This window comes from Rosa rugosa, chromosome 6, assembly GCF_958449725.1.
Source record: "Rosa rugosa chromosome 6, drRosRugo1.1, whole genome shotgun sequence".
Taxonomy (NCBI): Eukaryota; Viridiplantae; Streptophyta; class Magnoliopsida; order Rosales; family Rosaceae; genus Rosa; species Rosa rugosa.
This window is the reverse complement of record NC_084825.1, coordinates 11,356,777-11,368,320: the sequence shown is the minus strand read 5'-3', so window position 1 is coordinate 11,368,320 and position 11,544 is coordinate 11,356,777. Positions and strand designations below refer to the sequence as shown.

Genomic DNA, 11,544 nt, shown 5'->3' with positions numbered 1-11,544 from the left:
AGCTTCGATGAAGATCAAAGCCACAAATCCAAGAGTTGAAGATGTAGATGATCAAACTGCAACTCGCACCAGAATTGAAGCTGAATCTGAGTATACAAGTGACAGAGAATCAATTAACCTTGAGTGCGGAAGCATGACTCACAGGTCCAGGAGCTATGGAGCTCTGATACCATGATAGCCATGGCAGCTGAGATGAGCTAGGGTTTACAAAGATCACACAGAAATTGAGAGAGAAGAGTCGAGAGAAAGATTAGGAGCTACACTTCAATTAACCAAGTTTTCGTTACAGGAAAATGAGAGAGCTCAGCTATTTATACTACATAGCTAACTAACTAACTAATACAGCTGGAAAGAATGGAAATTATACATATATAAAGCGTCGATGCACTGTTACACTGTTCTAAGTACAGTGGACAGTCGGTTTTACCCTCCGGTGTCTAGGGAAATACGAAACTGCCATTCAGGTCCTTTTTGACCCTGGATGGATAAGGATTGAGAACTTCAGAGAGAGCTCAATTATTGGGTCTCATAGAGAGCGATAGAGAGATCGGGTGGGTGTCATAGATTCAGAGGAAATCGATCGAGAGATCGGGTGGGTGTCATAGAGAGCGATAGACACAGACAAAAAGAGACAGAGAGAGAGGTTATTTGCTCTGCAACGCAAGCCCGAAGGAATCATACATAAACCGGTAAGACAAACAGATCGAAATTCATGAAGGTCAAATTAACAACAAGAAAACCCATCGCTTCAGCTTTTGGGTTTTGGTTTATTTTCTGGACACAGAGAAAGATAGAGCGAAGTAAACAGGGGAAGAAGGGGGAGAAGAAGAGGCCCTCCCTTCAAAAGTAAGCGAAACCCTCACTCCCCAAAGCTTAATTTCATTGCAAAACACTCATCTTTTTTTTTTCTTTTTTTTTTCTGGATTGATTGATTGATTGGGAATTCGTTTCCTTAATTTCTCTGCGAAGAATTCATCTTCTTCTTCTTCTTTTTTTTTTTGGGATGGATTGATTGATTGGGAATTGGGTTTTCAGTGTCCATCAGTAGTGTGGAGTTTGCCATCGGAGGCTTAATCGTGGATACCAAGGTGTTCTATGGCCAAGAAAGGTCTTTTGCTATGGATTTCTGGTATTTATGTAGATTTGGACCCTTCTCAGCTTTGCTCATTAAAATTTTTCGGTGAAGGATTGGATTTGGGTTTATGTTTTGGTGAATAGATATTTGGTTCTTTGGCTTTTTCTTTCTCTAAATTTTCCTAAACGATATGTAGTGATATTTTTGCAGTGTGCTTAGCTTTGCTAATTGAAGAAGATGAATGGGAAAATGAGCTCTTCTTCAGCTTCAGAAGGTAAAGTTTGTTGCTTCCTTCCTTTTTTTTTATCACTTTGCTTCATGTCAAACCATATATTTGAATTCTTCTTACATGTTTCTATTTTATTTTTATTTTTTTTAACTTTGTTTTCTTTATATATTATTTTCTTTGGCACACGTTTTGTTTTATTATTTTCATGGTTCATTTAGTGTGTTATTTGTTTTATTACTTTTTGTGTAAGAGTAATTAAATTTACAGAAAATTGGATGCAAGTGTTTTGAATATCAGTTGCCAAGAAATTTGTAGTCGCATTCGTATTGATGTTTTGAATTGTGATTTTGCAAGGAGCAGGACGATACTGGATCAGTACGTCTGTGCTTAAAGGAAGGAGCTTTTTTTGGTGTTTGAGGGAAGTAGGATTTGGGTGAGTTGCTATGTGTGGTCATAGTGAGTTGTTAAATACACATCCCTAAATGTTCAGTGGTAGAGATCTATGTTTCAATTATCTAACTACATACTTCAAATTCATTTTAAATATACATTTGGACTTCTTCTTAACAGCTAAGTTTTGTGTTCTAGGATAAAAATCAGTTCTAGGTTCATCACATAAATGTATAAGTTTGGTTCCTGCTTTTTGAATGTTATTTAAGCTGGACATTGACTGGTCGTGAGGAGATGTTTCCCTTTCCCTAACATTCCTGGTTTGATTTTCATGATTCTTTGTGGTTTTATCATCACAAATTATAAATATTTTGTGTCTTTTGGTTCTCAGTTACATTTTTTTACAGAAAATTTTGTGGCTCATTAGGTGGGAAACATTGTAATACTCTTTGAATGAATCTTCAAGTTGTCCTAAGCTGTTCTCTTCTTATGAAAGAAGCATTGCATTTTCTTTCAGACTTTTGTTTGATCATGTTAAGCATACCACAGTATACATTACATGAAAGGAAAAAAAAAATTGAAGACCATCTGTTGTTGGTTGAAAAACTGTGGCTTTATTTATAATTGTACCAAGTTAATAACACCTCTAAATGCCAGAAACTATGTTTTCCTTTTTGAGCTATAGATGTTATTGACACAATATGCAAGACTCCCTTCTCTTTTTGTTATTCATCAGCATATATTGTGACTGTGGCTTTTAATGATGAATTTAAACCCAGTTTGTCTTTCTGCCCAAGTTTATGTGGAGTATGGTTTCCTGTTTCTTTTAAGTTTTGTTCTGGATTCTGATTTTGGGTCTTTTTGATGCAGCAAGTCTGATATAAAGAGAATAAAGGTGAGGCTAGGGACGATTAAGAAGAAGAGGAACGCTGTGCTGAAGTATCTGAAGAATAATGTTGCTCATCTTCTCAAGATTGGCCTTGATATTAATGTATATGGAGGGGTAAGTTTCATGGTTCATTAGATTTTTTGCCCAACAGCTTTCATATATGGGTTTTTGATTAGTGAACGCCTATCCGTAGCTAGCTTTATGATGTGTGAATTTCATCGTTGTTTTGCTTGGCCTTTTCAGTTCTCACCTAAAAATAAAAAAGCTCATTTTTGTGCTGCTGTAGGTGGAGCTGGGAGCAGCACAGCAGTTCAAAAAGTCATGCCTGCTGCTCTAGCAGATATGACATAAAGGTATTTATGTTTTCCATAGACCCTTTAATTATAATAATCTAAGTAGAACAGAAAGAAAAAATTTAAAACCATTCAATTTGTGTGCCTTATATCAGCATACTTTCATAAATCCTTTAATTATAATAATCTAAGTAGAACAGAAAGAAAAAATTTAAAACCATTCAATTTATGTGCCTCATATCAGCATACTTTCAACAAATTGAAGATGTTCAGAAATATTCAAAGGCTTTAACGGACATGAAAAGGGAGTTCTTTCCAAACAAAAGACATGAATGAGCTGTTAGAGTTCCACAAGAATTAGATTCCATTCTTGAACATTTGATTGGTTGAGACATAGGTTAGTATAAGTCATCTTCCACTTTTGTTGTTACTGTTTGTTAATCTTCATTTTCATTATACTTACGTAATATGCCATTTTCCAATGTGCAGGTTTTATCAAGGTTTGAAGGAATCACTACAAAGAAGTTAAGAACTATGAGGACAACAGCAGCACTCCACTCATAATTAAATGCAATGATCACAGAACTACACATTTGGAAAATAGAGGCTCCCCTTTTGTCTGCTCATTAAGAAGACTGAGCGTTATTTCACCAAGGTAAACTCAACCTCCTATACAGAAAATTTCATTTCATGTATTTTGATTATCTCTGCCCTTGACTAACAAAAATGAAGCAACATGCAGATCAGAAGGAAAAATAGGTAAACCGGAGCAAACAAAAGATGAAGAAATTAAGAAATTTCAGTCAAAAGACCCACCGACTTCAATATCCTCATCCGGGTAAGAGAAGTTGCATGGAGCTGGCGCTAAAGAGTAGTTCAGTAAGAAAGTTTCACATATTTAGTTACTGTGTTTGAACTTTGGAAAACTTATTAAGAATCATTAAGTGGTCAACTGACTTTGAAATAGACCTTATGTTGTTGCAGGAAATAAGAGAAGTACAGACCAGTGGAGAGGCGTAGGCTACTGGAACCCAAAATTATAAGAAGCAATTCGAAGGATGCGCTAAAATCTCAAAAATGCTCTGGAGGACATTTCAGTATGCGTTTAAGGTTTGCACATTTGCTGGTGGACATGATGATCTTGCAATAATTTTCCAATAATTTTGATCTCTTTAATCGACTTCATTTTCGTCTATTTGTAATGTCTTCAATTCTGGAATTTTGCTTTGCTTTGATCATCAAGTTGCCAGCATTGAGTTCATTGCTTTGCTTTGATCATCAAGTTGCCAACATTGAGTTCATTTAGAAGTTTTAGTTTTGCTTCTTTAATTGTGTTAAAATATGATTAGTTTGATGTGTGATATGTGTGAATTATCACTTCAGTCAAATATCACCTCCTTTTCGGTTGTGTTGATGATTTTGATTCCTTTTTACAACTAAAATGTTCACAAATAGGAAATTCTTGGCAACATTAGAACATTTATAACTAGAGATCCTTTTTTTCTGTGTTTACAAATGGGTCATAGTTTGAGAGGAGAGCGAAGAGTTGAGAGGAATAATAGAGACCCCAGTGCTCACCACGATATCAACTATTGAAGCTTCAACGTGCTAGAACTAGAAGGAATGAGGATGACCCGTATGAGAATATGGATGCCAAAATCAACTGGGCTTTAGAGCAGGCCTTCAATTTGAAGCTTGATTTCAGTGAGACTGGGGATGATTTTGTTGTTTTTCGAAGACTGATGCCGGAATGATGCTCAGGTATATGTGGTTTTCCTTTTTTTTTTTTTTTACTTTGCTTTCAGTTATGATCCCCAATTTGAGAGGGTTTTTGTTTTCAGTTATGATCCCCAATTTGATAGGGTTTTTCTCCATATTTTGCGGGTATCTTGAACAAACAACTAATGTTTTTGGTTCCTGGTAACCGTTGCTTTCTGCTCTTTCCTTTCCCATTCCCATTTAACTGAATTTTGTTTCCCACTTGCATATTTTCTATTTATTTTTTCCTGTCATCACTATGGGTTATGCTTTAATTTTCATGGATTCTCAAAGAAAAAGAAAAACGTAGTGCTCTGGAGTTTCATTTGATTTTATACGCAAGTAGTAGAGTTGTTGAGAATTGGTTTCTACAGTTATAGCTTTTTGCTATATATGGTTAGTTGATTTTTGGAAATCAATATCAACTATAGTAGAATTGTATTGGACTGTGATCATTCAATTATGTCTTATGATTATAATTGGGAATCATTCCCAGTGGCATGTTAGGGTCTGGGAGGTTAATTAATAATATGTAGTTGTTATGGCCTCATTAAGTAACTATGCTCTCGAATTGAGGGTTTTTGTTGCCCCTTTCTAAATACACTATATGCTGTCAGTTTAAGTTTTGATGGGTTTAGGGATGAGATGAGATGGATTATATGCCTCTGTTGACATTGTGATACAAATTTTTAAACAATGTTAAAACTTTTTCATATTTCCTCTTTAAACAAAGCAACCACAAAGCGACAATCAGAAAACTATTGGAGAGAAATTAATCGGGTGCGGTTGGATTCATATATGCAAAAGCTTAAAACTTCTTTAACAATTGAGCATATTTTTCTGCTGCTTCTTTGTTAGTTATTCATATATGCCTCTGAGCATCGATTCTTCATACTATATTCATATATGCCTTTGTTCTTCTGCTGCTGCTTTGTTAGTTATTTTGCACTATCTGAATCTCTTATTTTTATTCAGGTATGTACTAGAGAAACTCAAAGAGGGTTACATTGAAGGATTTATAAAAAATGGTTGCATGTAAAACCCTCCTTTGATGCTCTTAGATATTCTGGTGTTGGCTTCTCCAGTTCCGAAATCTGTTATTGGATATTCATGTACAATTCTATTTTATTCTCAATGAAGATATGCAGGCTCTTTATTGTTTTTGGACCTTGGTTCATATAGTATTTTCACAATGTATTGCTCATTCGTGGTATTTTGTTAGTCTATGCAGTTCTCTTTATTCTTTGTAGCTTTCACACTGTTTTATTTTGTCTTTTTATTTATTTTTGGTAAACTACAGCTACTAAATTTTGATTGTTAGTCCCCCAACAATTTTTTCAAGTCAGATTTGATGGGTTCAAGGTCCTGTCTCCCTTTATTTATTTACATGTCAGCTGGGGTTGTGGGACTCATTTGATTGAGTAGAGGAAAAAGTGACCTTTGAGCATGTTCATGAATTTTTTGGATCTGTGAAATTTTTTTTTGTTTTTTTTTTTGTGTGAATTTATTTGGCTGACTTTTATTTCGATTTTGAATAGGTGGAGTTTAGAGAGAAGTACAAGAAGGAACATCCCAGCAACAAATCGGTCAGTACTATAAGTGAATCTCATTTCCCAGATCTACATGCTCAATTCTCTCGACTTCTCCTTGCTGTGATTATTTTAGTCAAATTTTGAATGATTTTAATTGTTATGTATCTTCTTTTACGGTATTGACCAGGTTGGTAAAACTGGTGATGGGTTTTTAGGCTTTTCTTTTTGTTAATAATTTGTTAATTGCTGGAATATTCTCCAATAGTTTTTTGATTGTCGCTTTTTGGATAAAAATTATACAGGGGAGAGCTCCCTACCCGGCCAAGGCAGAGAAGAGAGGTTGAATAGAACAACATGGAAGTTTATAACAAGAAACGAGTGTTTCTGTTTTAATTGTTAATCTCTGGGAAATATTGGTATGATCACTGAACACTGTACAGTGGAATCTGTTAAAGGGTTGAAAGTTGTGTCACTCTGTTGTGACTATTTCAGTCACCAACAACAAAAGGCTACCTCCAAACTGACCCTCTCCTTACAACACAGCAAGAGTAGTAGAGGAAATGAACTGCTTGAAGATGGTTGTAGGTCATGTGCTATCTCTCACTATTCTTGCATTTTTTTGCAGTTTTTGTGCCCGTGAGGCATAAGCTCCTCCACTGGTTGCTGCTTCGGATTGTGAGAGAATAATTACCGTGCTTCGGGTGGTTTTGGGTTTATAGTTATCTCTCAAGGAATGAGCTTTTCCTTTGTAAAGGTCTGATTCTCAATTTCTAACAATGCAAGTAATTTGAATATGTGTGTATTTTTGAATGAACCCTACATTACATGCAAGCAATCTTCATTGCTATTTCAGTAGAATGAAGTCATAATTATTAAATTATATCTTAACAAAAGCAAATTCCGCGGCAAAGCGCGGCCAACTTTTCTAGTCCTATTAAGGTTCCAAATCCTATTAAGCTTTACAATCCTATTAAGCTTCACAATCCTATTAAGCTTCACAGATTCTATTAAGCTTCCAAATCCTATTAAGTCTAATAACATATTCTGTTAAAAAGACTAACTGCAAGGTCAACACGATTTTACATCATGGTCAACATCTATTAGGCCATTTCTTAACTGAAAACCTTTCTTAAATTTTATGCCCCTACAAAACCATCATCATGTATGTTTCTCGGTGAATAATTGAGTTATTTTTTTTTCTCTGGTAAGATTTTACATATATTTCTTTATTTTATCGAGATATATTTCAAATATAGGATATATCATAAATATTTGATGATATCGAAGAAATTTCACTGAAACGGGAGGCCGGAGATAATATATTTTCCCTATATATGATATATCCTTCATTCAAAAAGGGATATATTGGCGTATCCGCAGATATTTCAAACATACTACGAACAGCGTCCCATGGTGCTTGATATCTCAAGTAGTTTGAGTAGATTCTAGCGAGCATTTCTTCACCATCTCTTAAGGCTACTAGGGAAGTCCTTTAATGACTAACTGTCCACAATCAGTTTCTGGATCTTGGAGATCTTGGAATCTGTTCATACGTAGAGGTGCTTACTTATACGTACATGGTACTCGTAACATAAAGCGGGGACTATTATCTAATACTAACATCTAGTTAAACACCTTGTGATATATTATTTCTAGTGATGAACCAATAAATCCGGGTGGTGGTTATCGGCATCATTCGGCATTGTAACTTGAACTCACTGCCGAATTTGTGACCATTTGGATAAGTTGTGTTACCGCACATATGTTGAGTATATTTGTGGCCTTCACCGCAATCAGATTTGTTACCGGAGAGTTCATTCCATCATACTACACAGGCCCTGGCAGTCATTTAAAGAGAAAATGTCATAAACATACTGAGACTAGCTTAAAAATGATTAATCTTTTAAGATTGTCCCCTTTATCCTTTAGCTGTAACTGCAAGAATGCACAGTGTCTCAGCATTAGATGTTCATAAAACCACATTGTACTCCAGCAAAGGGACAGCTTTTGCATACCTGCTCAGGCAAATTCCATTCACTTCTCTGGCAAGCGTTGTTCTAAATTTGAAGGTCTTTCAGATGCTTGTGCCTTATCAGATTCTACACCATCATAATTGAAAAAGAAAAAAGACATATCAAAATAAGAATTACTAAAACCATTGTAAGGAATTATACAACATCATGTCGACCATGTCGACCCTTGGTACAACATACCTATACCTTTTGCCTGGAAATAGGCAAGGGAATCCGAGAGGACTTCACCTGTTGCAACCAGATTGTCTTCCACCCATAAGATTTATATGTGAAGTATATATGTAGTCCATCTGCAGAATTTAGTTTAAATGAGTACCAAATGTATGAGAGGAAAAGAGATACACCGTGTTGATACTATAGTACTAAGTAAGGAGTTGATCAGTCATAGAGTATAAGTATGAAAACAAACCAAACTGCCAATGAATTAGTATGCAATACGGGCTTGCCAACAACAAATTGAAGAATCATATTGGACTTGAAGTGAATTAATTTAGAAGATTTCAAACACCTTTATGTACCTGTATCAGACTATACCCTGGAGTTCTTCTTAAACCTCTCTCTTTTCTGTGGCTCTTATTCTGACTACTTCACCCACTTTCTACGTTAATCTACCTGTATCAGACTATACCCTGGAGTTCTTTTTAAACCTCTCCCTTTTTCTGTGGCTCTTATTCTGACTACTTCACCCCACTTTCCACCTTCTGCATATAAACTTGAAACCATGGCAAAAGCACTAGAATTCTTGGGTTCTAAATCCAAGAGACGCCTTCCTAAATCCTCCCCCATCTCTGTATTTCCATGTAACTTACAAGCTGCAAGCAAGGTGCCTAGTGTAGAACCACGAAGCCTTGATGGTAGGGATTTAACCAGTTTATATGCTTCTTCAAGTAGTCCTGCTCGGCTTAATAAATCTACCATGCAACCATAATGCTCTTCACATGGGATTATAGAGAAATCCTCAACCATTGACTTGAAGACTCGCAGCCCCTCATTTACCATGCCAGAATGGCTACAAGCAGTAAGAAGTGATGTAAAGGTAACCTCATCAGGCTCAACTTTCTCACTTTTCATCTGTTCAAATACCATGAGGGCCTCCGTACATTTTCCATGCATCCCATATGCAAGTATCATTGCATTCCATGAAGTAGGACACCGTTTAACTGCATGATCAAAAAGATTTGCAGCCATGTTTAACTTTCCACACTTAGAATAAGCAGTAATCAAAGAATTGGTGAGAGATATCTCATTGTCTATATTAACTCTATACAAGTGACAGTGGACTTCCTTCACTAGATTCAGACACCCAAGCTGACAAAGTGCCTGAAGCAAGGTTAACAGCGCGACTGTATCATCTTCCACCTGCTCCCTTTGCTTTAATCGGAACAAGAATATAGCTTCATCAGCATGCCCATGATGAACATAACCCATCATCATTGAAGTCCATGAGACCAAGTCTCTATATCTTATCTTGTTGAAGATTTGCCTCGCACAGACTATATAACCACATTTTGAGTACATGTAGATGGTCTGATTGGCAATTTCAACATTCAAATCAAATCCATGTCTTATTACATACCCATGAATGCACTTGCCTTTTCTTATGTCTTTCAGTTCCGAAGTTGCAGAAAGTACACTCAAAATGGAACCTAGGTTTGGTTTAACTCCCCCTCCAACCATTTCCAGAAAGATATCCATAGCTTCACTAGCAAAATAATTGTGCAGATAACCAGCCATCATCACATCGTAAAAGATAGCATCCTTTTTCTCCATTCTATCAAATAATGCCCTGGCTTGGATCAACTTGTGGCATTTGGAGTACAAATCGACCAGAGAAGTGGTTGCTACTAGATCAAGTTCAACACCAACTCGAATTAGGTGACCATGGATACTCTTTCCCTGACGCAAATAACTCAAGTGAGCACAAGACAAAATCCCATTGGAGAAAGTTATCAAATCTGGAACATATTTTTCTTGCATGACTTGACAGAAAAGGCAGAAAGCTTCCAACGGCTGCTCGGATTTCAGATAACCTGCAATCATCACATTCCACAAACCAATTGTCTTTTTCTTCATCTTGCCAAAAATGCAGGCTGCCATTTTAGGTGCCCCACACTTGTTATACATGTCCATGAGACTTGTTTCAAACACTTCATCAAAACCACCAATTCCTCTTCTAATAGCATAGCCATGGACTGAACGACCTTTTTTGAGTGTGCCCAACTGTGAGGCTGCCTGAAGTAAGCTCACCAGGGTGACCCTATTAGGATGCAAACCTTGCCTTTGCATTCGGCCAGCAATCTCGAAAGCCTCATAAGCCAGAAAATCACCAATGTGAGCATACCCTGTAATAATCGAAGTGTACACAACAACATCTCGGTCAGTAATTTCATCAAACACCTTATACGCATCCCCAATATCCTCACACCCACAGTACAACCCAATAAGCGACGAACCTACAAACCCATTTGCATTCAACCCAAACTTGAATGCATCTGCATGAATTCCTCTACCCAATTCCAAATTACTCAACTCAATACAGCTCTTACAACCAAACGTAATGGCTGCACTATCCAACCCAATGTTCCACTGCCTCAAATGAATGTACCGCCTCACAACTTCACGGAAGTGACCAGTTCTGTAATACCCAACAAGGATTGAGTTCCAAAGAGAGAGACTTCCATTGACAATTGCATCGAAAACCCATCTAGATTCTGACACAAGGTCCAACTTTGCATAGCAATTCAGAAGTTTAGAGCCCAGAAAGATATGGTTGCCGAGGCCCAGAGCAAGAATACGAGCATGGAGTTTTCTAAGTGAGAAAGCGTCTGAGCAATTGTCCAAGAAAAAAGCGAACTTGTCCGAAGGAATTGAAGATGAAGATGGAGGAACTAGTGGGTGTTTTGTACTTGATTTAGAGAAGGATCTAATCTGGATTCTGTTAGCTACTGATCCAAACCGAGACATAATACCATTCTAGAAAATGTAAGTAATTTGTGGCGAGTTCAGGCGAGAAGGAGATCAGAGGAGAAAATAGAAAACCAGAACAAAACAGAAGAGCGAGAGTAAAGTGAGCGCATGCGGGCTCCCTAACCAAAATATTTGAGGGCCAAACAAATAAATGATCACTCAACTATTACTCATTCGATACTTTGGTCACTTAATTTTCAAATATATCACTTTGGTCACTCAATTATTACTCTGTCAATCACTTTAATCACTAAAGGAGCATTTTATCTCACTTTAATCACTTCTCTCAATCATTCTAATACAGATTTCTCAATTTTTCACAATTAGTTGGACGAAAATATCATATTTTTTTTTGGTACAAGTGGGGCAATTAGCACA

At 36.6% G+C, this 11,544-nt stretch overlaps 1 protein-coding gene and 1 long non-coding RNA gene across 17 annotated transcripts; one reads left to right on the top strand and one right to left on the bottom strand.

Annotated features, from left to right (window-relative positions):
* Positions 1–432: 432 nt before the first annotated feature.
* Positions 433–6,987, top strand: LOC133713590 (uncharacterized). 12 transcript variants are annotated; one of them, XR_009848129.1, is made up of 14 exons: positions 433–846; positions 1,036–1,129; positions 1,286–1,349; positions 1,665–1,737; positions 2,565–2,697; positions 2,870–2,936; positions 3,121–3,273; positions 3,366–3,531; positions 3,619–3,755; positions 3,844–3,986; positions 4,403–4,637; positions 5,610–5,746; positions 6,173–6,220; positions 6,469–6,987. It is a non-coding gene; the product is annotated as an uncharacterized LOC133713590 (long non-coding RNA). The 12 variants fall into 12 exon arrangements; XR_009848137.1 differs by lacking the exon at positions 3,121–3,273 and having other exon boundaries at positions 434–846; positions 6,469–6,582; positions 6,792–6,987; XR_009848138.1 differs by lacking the exon at positions 3,121–3,273 and having other exon boundaries at positions 435–689; positions 785–846.
* A 364-nt stretch (positions 6,988–7,351) lies between these two features.
* LOC133718714 (pentatricopeptide repeat-containing protein At3g16610-like) lies at positions 7,352–11,277 on the bottom strand. 5 transcript variants are annotated; one of them, XM_062145584.1, is made up of 5 exons: positions 8,718–11,277; positions 8,380–8,489; positions 8,182–8,265; positions 7,802–8,004; positions 7,352–7,709 (listed from the first exon to the last, which is right to left on the bottom strand). In XM_062145584.1, exon 1 carries the CDS (start codon positions 11,161–11,163, stop codon positions 8,803–8,805), a length of 2,361 nt encoding a protein of 786 aa, XP_062001568.1. In that variant the 5' UTR covers positions 11,164–11,277; the 3' UTR covers positions 7,352–7,709; positions 7,802–8,004; positions 8,182–8,265; positions 8,380–8,489; positions 8,718–8,802. The 5 variants fall into 5 exon arrangements, with proteins under 5 accessions (XP_062001568.1, XP_062001565.1, XP_062001564.1 ...); XM_062145581.1 differs by having other exon boundaries at positions 7,352–8,101; XM_062145580.1 differs by having other exon boundaries at positions 7,352–8,004.
* Between the last annotated feature and the right edge of the window lie 267 nt (positions 11,278–11,544).